General features: G+C 40.3%; 1 protein-coding gene across 2 annotated transcripts in view; it reads right to left on the bottom strand.

Annotated features, from left to right (window-relative positions):
- TRHDE (thyrotropin releasing hormone degrading enzyme) overlaps window positions 1-20,103 on the bottom strand; it is a 302,627-nt gene that overhangs the window by 156,520 nt on the left and 126,004 nt on the right. For both annotated transcript variants that reach the window (XR_004645855.1, XM_034771582.1), the window contains exon 4: window positions 408-562. Coding sequence is in view for 1 of the 2 variants with exons in the window: in XM_034771582.1 (XP_034627473.1) it covers window positions 408-562 (155 nt within the window). In the remaining variant the exon portion in view is untranslated. The remainder of the gene's footprint in view (window positions 1-407; window positions 563-20,103) is intronic.

The raw sequence follows: 20,103 nt of genomic DNA, 5'->3' as shown, positions 1-20,103 counted from the left end.
TCAACCTAAATCTGCTACAGTGCTGTAATAAATCATTTTATACGGCTATCAATGTAGTTACCATTTATATACACACAGCACCATCATAATAATCAGAGGAAAGGGACAAGTTTGCTACAATATTGGTTGAACACAGAATGCAGGGAGGCTAGTGGGTGGCAGCATTCACAACCTAAACTCAACGTTAGAAAGTTTATTCATTCCCACTCATTTGCTCTTTTGCATTGTATCTGATTTTTCTAGATTTCTGCATTTTAGTGACATATCTTACAGGTCTCCAAGTTATTTTCAATATAGCTATAACAAATGTGTGCAATTATTTGTGTAAGAATATCAGCTTTGAAACAGAATACATTTGCTCTCTCAGGCTTGTACCAAGTTCTCATAACTGGTTGCATGTCTCATACCTGGTGGCATAGTTCATGTACAATAACCATGGTGACATCCAGTAAGTAGGATATAGAAGAAATGCTTGGATCTAGCAGTATTCTTTGCTCCACAAAAACACTTAGTCCCCAGTTCTCCATAGCAGCATATGGATGCTTAGGCACAGCTAATAGATCTAGAAACAGAACAAAATGTGTTTTAACTTGCTTGTGGAAGCTATTATGCTCTAAAGTTATTGTAAGTAAAAGCTATAAACCATTATTAGGAGTGTTTTTCTTAATAACATCTGTGTAAAAAGTAAGCTGTTCATTTGAGTTCTCCCCTTACAATATTATCTATAAAAATCATTTTAATAAGCATTGTTTTCTTTCGTTCTTACTTCATTATTTGTTCTCTCATATTTTATGATTTCCACCTTGTAACACAGTCAATTATTGGATTTTTAATGGGAGTAGATTTTATATATATTATTTACCTTTTAAAATATCCCCTCTATTGCTTATTTATTTATATGAATTTAATTCCATACATGCCTTACATGCCCAAGGTGCATTACACAAAACAATAACACAGACCTCTACCAAATACAAAATGAATTTTATTCCTTAATGACATTGACTTAGTCGGGGACATCTTGTATATCAAAGATGCATGTCAGTAAAGGCAATGGGTGACATCCAGGGAAGTGCTGAAGTAATACTTCACAATAACTACCTTCAAGATGACAGGTGACCATTCAAATTAAATTCTTAAAATAGAAGGTACGGTACATTGAAGCCCCATTCTGTGAGTAGTATTACCGGCAGACATGCTCTGAGGGAAGAAAGAATTCTGACAATTTCTCAAATGTATCTTTCCCTATTTCTCTTCCTAGGATTCCTGAAACCACTGGACTATTCCATAATGACTCAAAGGCTGACAAAACATAAAGATGAGAATGGGGCCAGTCTTTATGCAGACAGCAGAAAGAGGGCAGGGGACTTCTCCCAATAGTATCTGGGCTCAACAAGTGGGCAGAGGAGAATGCAAGGTACACTCAAACTTGACAGAGATTTTACTGTAAAAAGGTAAAAAGTAATGTAACTTGCCTTATGGATGGGAATAAACCTGGGTTTACTGGAGGATGACTTACTTGGCTTCTCTACCCAGCAGAATAAAAGTACTATATGGCTAACAATAATTCTATCAACCGTAAGATATACATTTCCCAAGGTTGCTTATTTCAGGTATAGGAAGCACACAGTAATATGTGGTACAATAGGCCAAGAAAATGGGCCACCAGTGGGAGTCTCACTTCAGAGATCGAAGAAACACTGTATGAATTTAGAACTTTGGCATGTGCCAGTCCCAAGTAGCTCCACACCCAGGTGATCATAAAGTAATGCTCAGGCTTGCCTCCATTGAAGTCAAAATAGTCACTGTCCTTGGGAGCAGGAGCAGATGCCAGTAGCTACTTCAATATTCAAAATAGCTAGAAGTATTGGAATTGCAGAGTCAGGATGTGATGCTGTGTGATTAAAGATGACCATTTATAGCTTTGATATTACCACTGTTCTACAACTGCAACAAATCTTGCACAGAATATGTAAGGTATCAATGGAAAAGTTACGATTTGCTAAGTATGATTATCTTGTTTATAGGCACGTGTCATCTTTGTATTTGAAGTTATGAATATTGGCAACGTACTTGTATCTAAAACATGTTTGATCCTGGCTGATACACCCCAGATAGAATTTACATTAGGGCTAGACAGCTATTTGTTGATGGCACATCAAGGACGCGCCAATCTCATAATGGGCCATTGAAGAAACTCATCCTATCCAGATATCTCTTCCTGAGGATGCCTCAAACAGGCAGGGGTTCAATGGCCACTCCCTGCAATTCAACAAACCATGTTGAGCCAGTAACTTCCCAGGCACCTGGGCTGTGGGCTTTGTTTGAGACAGTATATTTCCAGGCACATGATAGAGGATATAAAAGACACCTGAGCATCTCCATTTTGCCTGTTTCTTGCTCTAATTCTCTGGACTATGGATTTACAGCTAAAAGGAGCATCTTGAACTATGAACTAGGGATTTTCCAATCTTCTGGGGAAGTTAGCAGAGAGATTTTTGCAAATCAGCAGTCTATTCCATCACTGCTACAAATCTGATACAAGGACTTGGTAACCATTTGTATGTATATGACCTATTAACCATTTATAACTCTCTTCTTTTCTTTTATTAATAAATCTTTAGTTAGTTTACTAAGGATTGGCTAACAGTGTGATATTTGATAAAATCTGAAATACATACTGATCTGGGGTAAGTGTCTGAGCCTTTGGGATCAGTAAGAACCTGGTGAAATGGGTTCTATATTACTATATTAGATGGGTCATCTGGATGGGAGCCAAGGGCTGGAATGCCTAAAGAGGACTGTGTTTGGCTTCTGTTTAACCAGTGTGGCACTGCAGAAGCTCTTTTGTTATGGGTTTGGTGACCCTAATTATAGAGTAAACATCAGTTTTGGGGATGTATGCCCTATTTCTTGCAGTCTGCCCTGAGTGTGGCATTCTCAGTGTTGTCTATCCCAGGCACCAGGTCACACAGAAACTTCACCGGTATGTAGAAGTAGCTATTCTAATAACAAAAGATCTACCATTAAACAAACAAAAAAGTGTGACTCAATACTCCTAGACCTAGCTGCTATAGTAACTTCAAAATAACATTGTTTGAAACATTTTGAAGTATACAGATCGTTTGGAATCACTGCAGTTCGTTATAACTGACATGAGAAATGACAAATCTCTGGCCATCATGCAATGAAGGAATAAGAATAATGTTTTTTTTAATTACAGGTACAAACAATTGAGCCAAAACAGAGAAACAAAAGATCCTGGGTGAGATCCCAGTGAGAGTGGTGATATCCAGGCCTCACTGAAGTCAATAGCAAAACTAGCATTGACTTCCAGACCCTCCCAATCTATTGGAGAACTAACTGCCTTGCTAACAGTTAGCAGGTAGATTGTTAATGACAGGACACCAAAGCATTTATGAAGCCTCAAACTACTCGCATGTTAAAAGTTAAGCATGCGCATAAGTGCTTTATGGGACTGACAAAGTGTTAACATAACATAGAGTGCCTGGGGGCCACGCTAGTTTCCAAAAATATTGCTATGTTAATGCTCTTGGGTGCATCTGTGTCCTTCCTCCCATCCGTGGGAGACGGGAGAGATTCCAGAAGACTGGAAAAGGGCAAATATAGTGCCCATCTATAAAAAGGGAAATAAAAACAACCCAGGAAACTACAGACCAGTTAGTTTAACTTCTGTGCCAGGGAAGATAATGGAGCAAGTAATTAAGGAAATCATCTGCAAACACTTGGAAGGTGGTAAGGTGATAGGGAATAGCCAGCATGGATTTGTAAAGAACAAATCGTGTCAAACCAATCTGATAGCTTTCTTTGATAGGATAACGAGTCTTGTGGATAAGGGAGAAGCTGTGGATGTGGTATACCTAGACTTTAGTAAGGCATTTGATACAGTCTCGCATGATATTCTTATCAATAAACTAGGTAAATACAATTTAGATGGGGCTACTATAAGGTGGGTGCATAACTGGCTGGATAACCGTACTCAGAGAGTTGTTATTAATGGTTCCCAATCCTGCTGGAAAGGCATAACAAGTGGGGATCCGCAGGGGTCTGTTTTGGGACCGGCTCTGTTCAATATCTTCATTAACAACTTAGATATTGGCATAGAAAGTACACTTATTAAGTTTGCGGATGATACCAAACTGGGAGGGATTGCAACTGCTTTGGAGGACAGGGTCATAATTCAAAATGATCTGGACAAATTGGAGAAATGGTCTGAGTTAAACAGGATGAAGTTTAACAAAGACAAATGCAAAGTGCTACACTTAGGAAGAAAAAATCAGTTTCACATATACAGAATGGGAAGAGACTGTCTAGGAAGGAGTACAGCAGAAAGGGATCTAGGGGTTATAGTGGACCACAAGCTAAATATGAGTCAACAGTGTGATGCTGTTGCAAAAAAAGCAAACATGATTCTGGGACGTATTAACAGGTGTGTTGTGAGCAAGTCACGAGAAGTCATTCTTCCACTCTACTCTGCTCTGGTTAGGCCTCAGCTGGAGTATTGTGTCCAGTTCTGGGCACCGCATTTCAAGAAAGATGTGGAGAAATTGGAGAGGGTCCAGAGAAGAGCAACAAGAATGATTAAAGATCTTGAGATCATGACCTATGAAGGAAGGCTGAAAGAATTGGGTTTGTTTAATTTGGAAAAGAGAAGACTGAGAGGGGACATGATAGCAGTTTTCAGGTATCTAAAAGGGTGTCATAAGGAGGAGGGAGAAAACTTGTTCAACTTAGCCTCTAAGGATAGAACAAGAAGCAATGGGCTTAAACTGCAGCAAGGGAGGTTTAGGTTGGACATTAGGAAAAAGTTCCTAACTGTTAGGGTGGTTAAATACTGGAATAAATTGCCTAGGGAGGTTGTGGAATCTCCATCTCTATTGGATATTTAAGAGTAGGTTAGATAAATGTCTATCAGGGATGGTCTAGATAGTATTTGGTCCTGCCATGCGGGCGGGGGACTGGACTCGATGACCTCTCGAGGTCCCTTCCAGTCCTAGAATCTATGAATCCTAATATGGGTAATTTCAGGAGTCTTTCAAAGCCCATGGACATGGTAGTAAACATCTAACCTATCATAGGGTTCACCTCAGTGCTTGGAAACATTCACGTTTTTCCTAACAAATCGGCGGGTAGTGATCGATCTATTGGGGATCAATTTATCGCGTCTAGTGTAGACACAATAAAATCGATCCCAGAGTGCTCTCCCATCTACTCCAGTATTCCCCCGCCACGCGAGGCGCAAGCGGAGTTGACGGGGGAGCGGCAGCAGTCGACTCAACACCATGCACACGCCGTGGTAACTAGACCTAAATACATCGACTTCGCTACTCTCGTAGCTGAAGTTGCATATCTTAGGTCGATCCTCCCCCCTAGTGTAGAGCAGGTCTGAGAGGGATTGGATCCAATGCACACTGAAGTCAACGGAAAGACTCCCATTGGTTTTGATGAGCTCTGAATCAGGCCCTGAAAATATTCACCTCCACAAAATGAAGGACCTCTTTAATTGTCTTCCCCCTCTTGGTGGTTTGCAATTGCTGTTATATAACTAGACTATTCTGTCAAAAATCTGAGTGCCAATGGATAAGTGATATTTTGCAATGGGAGATCTTGATTCTGTAGATTTTGTTATTGCTACTCACATGGCCATTGTCTTTGAATAAAACTTCCGGTATATGCTTGATCTTGTGACATAAGAAAGGAATCCATATCCATAACAGGGAATTCAGTAAATTAAACGTTTGGTTCAGGAGCCACAGTGTTTCAGGTTCAAGTCCCAACAAAATAATCTGGTTTTACTTATTACACAAATAGGAAATTAGGGAAGGTATATTGTGTTGCTGAAGTTGCCATCCATTAAGATTCCTTCTGTATTTTTTTAAGGAACAGGGTGAGACACAGTTCTATCTTGACTTAACACAACAGCAAAAAAAGGTGATGATGCCCATGTTTTGATAGAAAGACCTTTCGAATGTTGTACTGCTAGAGACAGTTTTGTACTAACCACAAAATGTGAGCGGCTGAATATATAATAGCTACTGTGTATGGTACATCCAGTTATTCCACTACCTATTTAATTAAATTCTTTGTAAAGCACTTGTGAATGTTTGATTATGTGGAAATTGCTGTAGAAATAGAAGTGCTTGTTATTAGTGGCAGAGAATAATAGCCTCATACAACAGAAAACTGTTACTTGAGATTTCCTGATACAGCAGTGCAGAGAATCCTATGTTCTACTGACATAATAGAGGGCTTCCACCTCTTAACCTTCACAAAGACTAAATTCATGACTTAGAGGTAAAAACTATACAGTCAAAACAAAGTCACCAGAAATGAAATAAAGGAGAAAAGATGCCAGATCTTGACACTATAATGTACTGCACTGTCAAATGGTAAAAATACAATTATTCAATCGCAAGGAAAGCATTTGGATGTGTTTGATTGACATTCATCTCGCTGAGTGTCTAATGGAAAGCATTAACAGTAAAAACTACATGTAACACCACAGAATCTTATTTCCAAATATTTAATTGTCTTCATAATTATGTGAGTTCAACATTAGTATATAATTGCCTAATTTTATTAGTGATTATAGTCATGATACAAAATAGAAACTGTCAATTTAACATTAAACCATTTAAGCTGGTCTTAAAGATCCTCTACCCTAAAAGTTGCATTCTTATCCTTACCTATGATACTTACACTCACACACCTCTGATTTTGGTTTAATCTGAACAAATAATGGTGCTTTTTCACTTTTCTCATTTAATTATGCCAAATCCCTTGACACCCACAACTGAGAAAGCATGAGGTCCTCATTCCTGCACAACTGAAGTCAATGGGAGCAGGATCAGACTCTAGGTGTGCTTAACTGGAAAGCAAGATTCCTGCCCCTCAACAAGAATGCCCTGCATCTGGGACTTTTCTCCCATTCTTCTGTCAGTCTCCTGCATTCTTCCACTAACCTATCGGCTTCTCCTTTCCCCCCATCAAGACATTCCTTATCTAATGAGAAAGTCATTGGAGATACTTGTATACATTTTTATTACTGTTATATATCTCTCTGTGGGTTTGGTGGTTATTGTACTGCTGACTAAAAAGTAGCTAAGAGTTAAATCCTGTAGGAACTCAAAACAATGGCTGTGGACAGAGTCCAACTGCCTGGAGCTCTGATTGACAATACCAGTAATCCACTGCTGAAGATGACCTCTACCCCATCTGGAGAAACACATAAACCAGTTTGACTAGGTTCAGGAGGCCTGCTCAAAACCTCAGGAAAGCTTCAGGTGGGAACTTTCAAACAACGGACCTTTGAAGGGATAAAAGACAGCTGGTGTCCTGAGACAAGACAAACACTGACTGGTGGGTCTACCAGTCTGGGAAAGGTGAAAAAATAGTAAGAGAAAACAAAATCTATACCTATCCAAGATGCTATGCTCTCTTTCTCTGGGATGCAAATTTACTTCAAGCCTCTGGTGTCAATTTGGCAGCTCTGGGACACTGCTACTTGTGCATGTCCAACAGGAAGTAAAACCTTAACCCCCAAACCAGCTATTCAAACTCTTTCCTCAACCTTTTTTGAAATCTTGGAACAGGTGGATGTAAAAGGTAAAACTGCTTTCACAAAGCTTTAACTTCTGTGGCCAGCATCTATTAGCAAATCACCCTAGATCTCACTGACTTTTGTAATAGCACTGATATTCTTCACCAGTGTACCCCATGTCTTAGTCATAAACTAGTCTTTTTTCCACAGCATCAGGTATATAGCACATGTATTTATTATCCACATGTTTTCCTGGAAATTCATAACTTTTGCTAGAAAAATCCCACTCTCTAAAACTGTTTTGAGTTAATTTACATTCTGGTAATATTCTGTTTTCATTAATTTTCCTGGAGGAGTCTTCTTTAGCATTACAGTTTCAGGGACTTGCTGGTAGCATCTATTGCAATTCTCTCATAGTAGTTATGAGTGACTAAGAAAAAAGGAGACTAAAAACAATTTATTCTAGTCATGGTATATGAAACCTCAAGTATAGCTTTGCGCTTTGCCCTTTGCCAACTGCACACATTGCAATCAACAACTTTATTAATTCTCTGTTCAAAGCTTCTTGTAATGTTTTATATGAAGGTTGCTGTCAAAAAAAAATGTTTACAGCAAGGATTTATTCTGTTGAGATATTTCTGCCACCCAGTTCCCATTAATATGAACCATTCCCTTGTACTGCTAATTGGTGGAGGATGCTTCTCTGTAGCCGAATACCTTTTAATGAGCCACATACACTTTAAGGGACATCAACTAGAAAAAGTCACAGTTCTGGCTGAAAGTGTTGTGCCCACTGCAAATTACAAGTAATACTTAAGATGACTATACCAAGAAATTAGTAAAAAAATATTTCTCTCTATTTTTTCATTTTGTTTACTTCTAACAAAACTCTGTGAGCAGGCAATTCTACTTTTCAACTTATAGAAGCATAGAATCATAGGATTGGGAGGGACCTCGAGAGGTCTTCTAGTCCAGTCTCCTGCACTCAAGGCAGGACTAAGTATCCAGACCATCCTTGACAGGTGTGTGACATTCCGTACCTTGGGGGATCACCCTGTAACCCCCCATATTCCTCAGCTGTAAAATCTATCTTTTGTAGTCAGTAAATTTGTTTAACTGTTTATCTTTACCACTGGGTTTGCCTGAAGTGTTGGTAATCTGCTCAGGTTTGCAAAGGCTAGTGTATGTCCACTTTCCATTGATAAAATGGTGAACCAATTAATAACTTTGCACTGCCCACCTTGAGCAGTGCAAGACGGTATATTCCTGAGGTATGGTGCTGGGAGCTGGTGCCTCTCTGTGTGATTCATAAGTGGCTCTAGGAGCATTCATGCAACATAGCTGGGTGTACTGGGGCTCCACATGCTGTTGTGCTGAGTGATCACTGTGCCTGGAGGGGCTTGCTGCTTGTCACTTGTCACTAGCAAGGCATTGTGAGAGACAGCCCAGGCTGGAGAGAGTTCAGGGGGCACAGAGGTCCCACAGTCCCAGGCTGCACCTTGGGGGGATCCTGTCACAAGATGTTTGTCTAACATATATATAATTCAGTTGTCCCCTTTCTTCTAAACACCCAGAGCCTAACTGAAAACCCTCTAAAGTCAATGGAAGGACTCCAATTGACTTTAACACAGGATGGATAAAGAACAATTAAAAAAAATAAAAATCACATTGCTTTTATTTAAAATGGGGTTCTTTGATTATGTAAATTATAATCTATTTTTCTTTTTTAAAATAAATGTGTTTAAAATAAAATCAAAATTTAATAAAAATACATTAAAGCCTAAACTTATTATAATCTCTCAAAACCTTTAAATAAAAAATAAATATCCTGAATCTATTAGCCACTATCAAAAACTTTGAGTTAAAGGCTGCTTTTCTATATAAAGAAAGAATCGGGGGGAGGGGGGAATCTAACTTTTGAGAACAAGCTTTATAAATATGGCAAAATAGGTCATACACTGTATTAAGAGCTTATTTAAGAAAAATAAATTCTATATGCTGTACGTGTTTAATTTAATTCCAGTTACCATCTTAATGCAGCTTCACACAAATCATGAGGAAAAAGTTAATTATCTAGTAAATAAGCAATATATCATTCACCATTTTCTAACATACTAAAACGTGCAATTAATTGATAAAAATCTGAAAATATTAAGCTATATTGTTGCTTAAATAAATGTATATAGTTATAGTGTTGTACCCTCTTGAGTAGTAAGAAGATGTACCAAATCTAGTGTAAAGGCTCTATTTAGTTATAAATCAACATGTTTTAATGGGATTTAATGAGAATGCATCTTTCTTTAGAAAGTAACAAGTACAAATGGAAAAGTTGATTAAAATCAATTTAAATCGAGGCTTTTCACTTGGTGATTTAAATTGCCTTGATTTAAAATCAATCCATCCTTTTTCAATACTGCAGCAGAAAAGCACTTCTAATTTTTTTTAAAAATAAATTTAGAAGAATTGGACAAACTGGCCTGCATTCTCAGAAGTAACTAGTGAGTTTGGGTGTCCAACTTGAGATACCCCTTCAAAGAAAGGCCTGATTTTCCAAAACTACTGAATACCTGCCTTCTGAAAACCTGGCCCCTTTAAGCTGTCTCAAATTCAGCACCTAATAACTGAGGTACCCAAAATTATTAGTCACTTTTGAAAATTTAGGCCGCTATTTTAAGGGACTCCTGATGCCTTTACTTGAAATACTGTAAGCATGCAAACTCACACCAGAGGATAATCATATTATTTGGTGGCTCTTTGAATAACATTTCTATCTATCCATATTCTTATTTTGCCACTCATCACCATATTATCTGAGTGACTACCCTAGACAACATTCTTCTATACATAAGATATGCACTGAAAGGATATATGGACATAAGTCTATGGAGCTAGCATAAGGGTCTGAATCTATATACCATTAGTTCAATCAAAATCAAATAGCTTGTTGCAGACCCTGAGGAAAAATCACTGACACACAGCAGTTTATTGTTGATTTTTTTATTGCTTCTTATTGCACTACAAAGTATTACCTAACATTAACTGGCATAAACAAAGGCAGAGATTTTCAGGGAGCTTTTGATATAAACAGCAGATGCTTAATGCAATGTAAATGTTAAAGTTCCCAAGAGGAAAAAAATGATAGAGGGGGGAAAAAATCTATCAGAAGAAAAATAAGTAAAAAATTAGTAATAATTGGAAAGAGAAACCATGATACCATTTCAGACTACTGAGACTTGACACTTAGTGAAAGCCAGTATACAATTTAAGAAACTAAAACAGCAGCCCATTGATTTAGTATTTGACATGCATATTATTAAATGACTTTAGGTTTTTATAACCCCTGTCCATAGATCACAGCTTTACATTTCAAAGAATATCAAATCACTCAATGCTGAATTGAAAAATGAACTCCATGTCCCATTAAAGCTGAATTATGTATCATCTTGGTTGTATTGATTGGAATATGAACAGTCTTTTATTTTAAACAATATCTGAACATATATTATGAATTGCTGTGTAATAGTGAGTAAAGAAAGTACCTTCCACAACATTTCTAGTGAAGAAAGATATTATAATGGTTTATATTAAAATTTCTCCCCTTTGAATACTACTACTTATATTCTAAATATTCTTCTTCAGCGTACACTAGATCAAAGAATGACACACAGACAGAATGAACACTGAGGCAGTGACTGAACTGAACTTAGGCTTTTGCAATTCCAACTTACACTAGCAGTACATAATGTGCAGCTGCTATGACACGTAAGGCACATATCAAAAGAAGAAATATACTCTTATTCCCAAATATTTGAAAAGGGGGGGTTTGTAGCCTTCAGAAAATGCAGTTTACTAAAATACTAACTACTACATTTAGTAAATACTAAAAGCACTGACATGATGGAAAATTGCCAACAGCCATTTTCCTAACACCACAGTTAATAGAGCATGAGGATTCTATAGCTCAAAACAACATGTAACTGATTACTGAATACTTCCAGTATGAATACTGCTATAAAGAAAATGATCACGTCCATGCCACTGCCAAATTCTATCTTTCCACAACAAATCCAAGGAACAAAGCTTGTACAGAAAACATCAGAAATCCATATTATTTAAGAACTATAACAATGAGGTAAAATAAATCCATAGATCTATGATATATGATATAAAACCCATGTGTACTATAACAATAAAGAACATGTGAATATTTGCATCTGGAAATACTCTATGTCCAGAGTTACATCCTTTATGTTAGTTTTGGGATAAAATATCATCAGTTACTATCAGTATAGTTGAGATGGTGATTAGGAGTGAGGTGGGGGAGGTGGCCCATTACTCACACCACTTCTAAAGAACTCCATTTCTGCGAGGTCATACTATCACAGCTGGAGAGAAAGTAACATTATAGCCAGTCATTTACACTGGACTCCTGAGGTCAATGGGCTTGTGTGGGCTGTGGACATATTCCTCCACTGTCATTTCTCTTCTTGGCTCTTCTAGTTGACAATGAAAAATAGATGGCACTATCTTGAAACAAATTCACTTAATATTGAAGCTTTCTATTGGGATTTTTTTAAGTCCTACTTTGATTACTCTAACACCTAAATTAACCTTTGTTTGATGCAGGGCCGCCCGGAGGGGGGGGGGGGGGGCAAGTGGGGCAATTTGCCCCAGGCTCCGGCCCCACAGAGGCCCCCACGGGAATATAGTATTCTATAGTATTGCAACTTTTTTTTATGGAAGGGGCCTCCGAAATTGCTTTGTCCCAGGCCCCCTGAATCCTCTGGGTAGCCCTAGTTTGATGTCTTGATGGGAGTTCTTTAATGGAACTAAAGATAATCTACTGCAATAGTAAAAAACAGATACATTAATAAAACTGTGCTCTCCTGTTGATTCTTGTTGAGTTATTTATGGAATTTAAACAGATTATATTATTAAAACTTGTTTTAAGCAAGTAATTATTCATTGATTTTGTCTTTAAAATGAATGCTAAATATCCTCCTGTGACATAATAGATCATAAGTTTAACTCTGAATTGCAAAGAAATGCCATATGCAATTTAATAATACAAGGCTCAATCATTAAATCCTTACTTGGGACTATAAGCTCCCCTCTTGTACAAAAGCATGAAGTAGGGTTGCCAACATTCTAATCGCACAAAACCGAACACCCTTGCCCTGCCCCCTCCCCTTCCCCGAAGCCCTGCTCCTCCCCTTTTCCAAGGTCCATCCCCCTGCTTACTCCATCCCCCCTCTCTCCATCGCTCGCTCTCCCCCACCCTCACTCACTTTCACTGGGCTGGGGCAGGGGCTTTGGAGTGCAGGAGGGGGTGAGGGCTCCGGCTGGGGTGCAGGTTCTGGGATGGGGCCAGGGATGAGGGGTTTGGGGTGCAGGAGGGGGCTCCAGGCTGGGGACAAGGGGTTTGGAGTGTGGGAGGGAGCTCCAGGTTGGGGCAGGAGGTTGGGGTGCAAGAGGAGGTATGGGATATGGGCTCTGGGCTGGGGGTGCAGGTCCGGGGTGGGACCAGAAATGAGGGGATCAGGGTGCGGGAGAGGCTCCGAGCTGGGGCCAAGGGATTTGGAGTGAGGGAGGGAGCTCCAGGCTGGGGTAGGGGATTGGGGTGCGGGAGAGGGTTCGGGGTGCAGGCTCCGAGTGGCACTTACCTGAGGTGGCTCCCAGAAGCAGCCGGTATGTCCCTGCAGCCACTAGGTGCAGGGGTGGCCAGGAGGCTCCGCGCACTGCCCTCACCCGCAGATGCCATCCCCCGCAGCTCCCACTGGCCACAGTTCCCGGTCCACTTATGATATTTCTATACCTTAATAGCTCTCTCAGTATACGATTCTTAGGTGTTCTCTGTATCAATTTACTTACGATACCACTTTGCCAAGTCAACAGTTTATTAATGATCTGGAGGGTGGTGTGGACTGCACTCTCAGCAAGTTTGCAGATGACACTAAACTAGGAGGCATGGTAGATACACTAGAGGGTAGGGATCGGATACAGAGGGACCTAGACAAATTAGAGGATTGGGCCAAAAAAAACCTGCTGAGGTTCAACAAGGACAAGTGCAGAGTCCTGCACTTAGGACGGAAGAATCCCATGCACTGATACAGACTAGGGACCGAATGGCTAGGTAGCAGTTCTGCAGAAAAGGACCTAGGGGTCACAGTGGACGAGAAGCTGGATATGAGTCAACAGTGTGCTCTTGTTGCCAAGAAGGCTAACGGCATTTTGGGCTGTATAAGTAGGGGCATTGCCAGCAGATTGAGGAACGTGATCGTTCCCCTTTATTCGACATTGGTGAGGCCTCATCTGGAATACTGTGTCCAGTTTTGGGCCCCACACTACAAGAAGGATGTGGAAAAATTGGAAAGAGTCCAGCGGAGGGCAACAAAAACGATTAGGTGTCTGGAGCACATGACTTATGAGGAGAGGCTGAGGGAACTGGGATTGTTTAGTCTCCAGAAGAGAAGAATGAGGGGGATTTGATAGCAGCCTTCAATTACCTGAAGGGGGGTTCCAAAGAGGATGGAGCTCGGCTGTTCTGAGTGGTGTCAGATGACAGAACAAGGAGCAATGGTCTCAAGTTGCAGTGGGGGAGGTCCAGGTTGGATATTAGGAAACACTATTTCACTACGAGGGTGGTGAAGCACTGGAATGCGTTACCTAGGGAGGTGGTGGAGTCTCCTTCCTTGGAGGTTTTTAAGGCCCGGCTTGACAAAGCCCTGGCTGGGATGATTTAGTTGGGAATTGGTCCTGCTTTGAGCAGGGGTTGGACTAGATGACCTCTTGAGGTCCCTTCTAACCCTGATATTCTATGATTATATGATTTTATGAACAATTCAACAGATTCGCATAGCTATATTTGTATTATCTAATATGTGAAATGTATGTTTCAAATGAAATAGAAATACTCTAAAATAAGGCTAGCAAAACTTCCCAAAGCTGTAAACTGCATGTGACCAGATGAATCTTATTGTTCTGAATAAAATTTTCTGCTTGTGTGAATACATTTAACAGACCATACTGTGGACAATACACAGGAAACCTCGCAGTGTATAAATGAAAGTTATGCTTTGTGTCTTGGTTGCAGCTTCAGTACATTGTACTTCACCAAATTCAATGACAGCAGGAGAACTGGGAGAGGTGACTGGAAAACAGACCAGAGGGAGGCTGGATTACAGCCGAAGAAACTAAGATTAACTGCAGAAGTAACTGAAAGATACTGTCACAGGATACTGAGAAATGTGGCATGAGAAACTGAAAAATGTTGCCAGAGGGCTTGAGAGACATGGTTGAAGTGAATGAGAAACACTGCCAGGCAATCAGAGACAAGACTAAGACAGGGAAATGAAAAATTTGGCTGGACCTGCTGATAAGTGAGGCCTTAGAAGCTGAGGAAACATTGCCAACACAGATATACCCAGGGAGCAGCGCCTTGGAAAAAAGAGGGAGAAGGTGGTGATGCAGGAAGAATGTCTGGGCTTAATTTTAAACAGGATCTATTTTCATTTGTTTGGGGATATTTTGTCACAATACACCTGCTGCTCCTCAGCCCCACTCAAACTAAAGCATTTGTGTATCCTCTATTTATACAACAGGGTGAAAGATAAATCCCCTTGAAAAATCCTATCATTTCCACTGCTCAAGTGTAAGTGTTGAAGTATCAAGCTGATGGTACACAACATGCTGAAATAACATGTTATTTCAATCATTTCTTGGTTATTAGCTAGATATTTTAACACTTTAAATATTTTTGCCTTCTACCTGTTAAACGAGTGTTAAGCCAGTAGACCAGCAGAGAATGACACAGGAGCAACAGAGGTCAGTGTAATTTTGGGAGAACAGTGCAAGTGGCTTTAGGATTACTGGAGGGAGCAGCTGTACCAGCCAAAGCAGTTTTGGAGAGCCAAGTACATATCAAAGGAGTGGGAAAGAGAACTTCAGGGCTACATGAGCAGCTCAGAGCACCGCAGGAAGAACCAGGAGAATCAGAGCAACAATGGAAGACCAGGGGAACACTGTAAAAATATTTGTAAGGGAGTTTTCAGGTTGTACCCCTAAGGGCAGCTAATCATCAACAGGAGCCTTTACTCAGTATCTTTCTGCTTTGGCTGCAGTGGGTTTCAATGACCTCAGTTTTTAGCTACTAACTGGTGGTACCTCCGTTTGACTGTTTAAGGAAATCAGGAACCCTACCGTACCTCCCTATGTGGTTCAACTATCCCATACCCAGTACTTACCCCATGACTAGCCTAATGCCTCATACATATACTCTTCTGACACCTCTGTAATTGATGAATCAACATTCAAAGGACACATTGTTTGCAAGGGGAAATATAGAGGAAGAATATAAAAGGAAGGGGAAGATGGATTTGGAGAGGGTACATCAGTAAAACCATACAACCCACAAGTAACATAAACCCCAGGGTGGATTTCCCTCACTTCACAAGTCCAGTTTATTCCTCACCAGTGGGCTCCGTAATGTGGAGGATCCCACATACCTTGATCCATCATTGCAGGCCTGAAGATGCTTAAGTGCAGCGAAGCAATGAGGGCATCTAGTCAACCTGAGGATGAACCTCTTTGCAGCAGTAATAGGCGTTACTCACAGTGGAAAAAGTCCCCATCGTGTAGGGGGCCTCCTTGGTATTTCCAAGACCTTTTGCTCTCTCCCAGAGTAGTTCAGCAAACCCCTTTCAAGACAAAATAGGCAATACCCTAGGCAGAGGGAGATAGTCAGGGGATCGCCCGGTTCACACTTGTAACACTGACACTCCTCAGTGAGGCGTTGGCAGCAGGGATCAAACCTGGGACCTCTTGATCTTAGTGCATGAACCTCTATTGCCTGAGGTAAAAGGAACATCTCTGTCAGTCGAAGCTGTGTCAGGCTCATCAAGCTCTAGCTGGCCAAGCCACCACTAGATAGGGACATAGTGTCACACAGAGCAGGCATAGCTTACATGTTAAAAGAGGAGGCAAGGACCGAGAAGCAAAACTGGATTAGCAACAGAGCACCATAAACACAAATTAAGTGAAGTGCAATGGACGTGATTAGGCAGAAATCCAGGTACAGCACAAGCGGAAAACCAGTATAGCTAGCTTTTTTTAAAAAATGAACAGCACATAATGTCCAATACATTTGATTAAAATATGGCACATATCTCTCTATAAAGTATTACTTGCCACAATGCAATCATGGCTGTATCCCATGTTATATAATGGCATTCCAAACTCATGAAGATAAATGTCTTATCTAATAGTAGCCCACTGTGTGCTCTGAATACATATAAAATCTCTTCTAATTAAACAGATATCAGAATGGTTTCTCCAAGTAGCATTTTATTCTCTTTGTGGTAGATTTAAACCTTATAATTGTATTAAAGAATCTTAAAATCAGGATCACAAATCTCTTCATTTATATTTGATAACTTATAAATAATTTACATTAAAATAACAGTTTACCTTTTTTTCAATGTTTACTTTGTGAAGTCTTTTTTTCTTTAAAAATCACATCTATTGGATTTTCCTTCATGCCCATCTTACCTCATTATTATTTATTAAAAAAGCAAATTCTGTTCATTTCAATTTTTGCAATATATCAGTGAAATATTTTGCTGCATCTGCAACATTTTAGTAGAGAACATATTAGGTCAGGCTCCACCCCCCCAAGAACACATGAGCAGGCCATTCACAGTTAAAAGTTGGCAGCCCATTCTTTATGGAGGAGTCATAGAGGCAAGGAGCCAGGGCAGGCTGTCTGCAGAAAGGACTAATTCCTTAAGGCTTATATGCATTCCCAACCTCTCTGTCGTGCAATTGTTTATAAAATATATTTAGAAACAGTAATCACTTCTCCAGATGCTGGCCACAGTGTTGCGATTACTGCTAATGCTCTTCTAAAGTCACTACTGGGGCCAACCTTCAGCACAGCCAATAGCGCAATCTCCTCTCTGTATAGTGACATCAATGTGAAGCACCAGAGGATAACTAGCAAGAGCACAGGCAAGGATGCTATTAAAAGAGGTCATAGCAGACATGCAAGGGAAATTTACTCACTGGTAAAAAAAAAAAAAAAAAAAGTGTTATAGTTCTCCTTTTGGCATCCAGCTGGAAGTAGCTAGCATTATAGCACCATGTCTCAGGAAACCTTAGGTAGCAAATTTTAGGAAAGGCCTTGAGGGTAGAGGCTGACTCTGCTTGACACCACTTCAAGAGATTGCCAGCTTTTGAATTGCAAGATGAGAAAGAGAGAAAAGGAAAGAGGTAAAGAAAGGGAGAGATGGAGTGAGGGACCTGGAAGGATGCAGAATGAGAGAAGAGGAGGGTCTCCAACAAACTCCTTTTCTGGTGAGTAAATTTCCATTGTCAAACATCCCTCCTTTTCTTCTATTCTGCAGGAAGCATCACAACAGCTATCAGCTGTGTCAAGCAGATTCCTCAGAAAGAAGGTGGGCAGGCTTACCCAAGGGATAAATTGGAATACTTTACACCTGAAATCCACCTTTGCTCAGAAGTTCTGGTCACTCAATAACAGTTGGTAAAGGCGAGCAAAATACCAAATTCAAGAAACTTCTAATTTTGTATTAATTTTATTATTATTATTTGCATTGAAGGGAGAAAAGTTTAAGAATATTTTTGATGACCAAGAACAGTCCGGGGGAGAATACAGATATATGGATACGATAATCCTTTAATCCAAAAATTCTTCAAGTGGTCCTGCTTAATGTGTCCATTCTAATATAGTGCTCCATTCTAATCTGATCTTTCGGGCACACACCATCTGGGTACCATGAACACACCACAACTGCATGCATTATTCACTGTGCATTGCAAAACCACTCCAAAGATTTTCATATCAGATGACACACATTAACGTTTCTCACATGAGGCTTATTCCAATTATACCTAAAGTCCTGATCCTACAAACATACATGTACTTAACTTTAAGCACATAATCAGTCCCACTGAGACTGAAAATATAATTTGCATCCTCTTTATGGCCCCTTTACTCTGCCACAGCAGTGTAAGGAGACCTTGATATAAAAGAAATCAGGCCCAATCGGACTACTCACATACCTAAATTTAAGCTGGAATCAGATGAGGATGGGGATACTGTGATCACCAGAAAGAGGAGGAACAGGAGGAATTCCACACAGCTAGAAGTATCCAACTGATACCAGGTCCTCAGTGTGGAAACTGCAGAAGATATCTTTGAAGATCCACCCATTGGAATGGAGGAGTGTACATGACACACATGGGGAGGTTGCTGTGCCCAACCTGTAAGTAAATCAAGCATGTCTACACAGAGATCTCCAACCATCCAAGAAAGACAGACAAACCTTGTTGAGGATCCTATAAGAAGAAGAATGAAAATAATGTTCTGCAAGGAACAAGTGTTCAGCAGGATGGTATGCTGTCTTCCCAGAGCTAAGATGTCACTCTAAGAATAGATATGTTTCTGAAATCAACTGTCTGCCACTAGTGACGATGCATATCGGCATCATGTTGTGGTATCTCTCACATGTTATAGATGACTTCAGAGATCTCAGGGAGATGCTGAAGGAGAAGCGTGTCCTACTGATCTTCTTGGAGATCCTCTCTGTCACATAAGTGAAGGAAAACAAAAGGAAGAAGATTCTGGAAGTGAAACTGTGGCTAGATAAGTGGTGTAAGGTCGAGGGTTTGGGTTTTGTGGAACATTGCTCTACCTTCTATGGGGCCAGGGGCTGTATAGTTTGGAAGCATAACTGAAGGGGAACCATTCTTCGAAGGAGCAAGCTGGCTAGACCAGTGGTTCTCAAAACCGGTCCGCCACTTGTTCAGGGAAAGCACCTAGCGGGCCGGGCTGGTTTGTTTACCTGCCGCTTCCTGCCGCCCCCATTGGCCTGGAGCAGCGAACCGCAGCCAGTGGGAGCCACGATCGGCCAAACCTGCGGACGCGGCAGGTAAACAAATCGTCCCAGCCCGGCCCGCCAGGGCCTTTCCCTGAACAAGCAGCGGACCGGCTTTGAGAACCACTGGCCTAGACTATTCAGAAGGGCATAAACAAAAAAAGGGAGGGTGAGAACAGAGAAAAAATGAGCACTCGTTTTGCACAAAGTCATGATTTTGAGAATAAAATTAATCAAAAAAACAAAAGGAAGAGAAGATAAGAAATTCCTAAATTGCCTATACACCAATGCCCGGAGCCTGGGTAACACACAAAAGAAATTGGAATTGCTCATTTGTGAGTATAAATTCAATCAAGTTGGTTTTACTGAAACCTGGTGGGATGATTGACATGACTGGAATGTTAAAATCAATGGTTACATCATATTCAGGAAGGTTTGAGTGGGCAAAAGGAGAAAGAGAGTGGCATTATGTCAGAAATAAGATTACCTGTTTCCAACTCACAATTCAAAAGTAAATGATCTTGAATGCTTTTGGATCAATGTCCTAACAGGTAAAGCACAAGATGGGATACTAGCTGGTATTTGCTACAACCCACCAAATCACATTAGAGAACAGGATGAGTTAAGCACGTATCTAAATATCTAGGG

The sequence above is a fragment of the Trachemys scripta genome, chromosome 1 (assembly GCF_013100865.1).
Source record: "Trachemys scripta elegans isolate TJP31775 chromosome 1, CAS_Tse_1.0, whole genome shotgun sequence".
NCBI classification, from domain to species: domain Eukaryota; kingdom Metazoa; phylum Chordata; order Testudines; family Emydidae; genus Trachemys; species Trachemys scripta.
The sequence above is the reverse complement of the archived record's forward strand: the minus strand, read 5'-3'. Positions and strand labels throughout refer to the sequence as shown.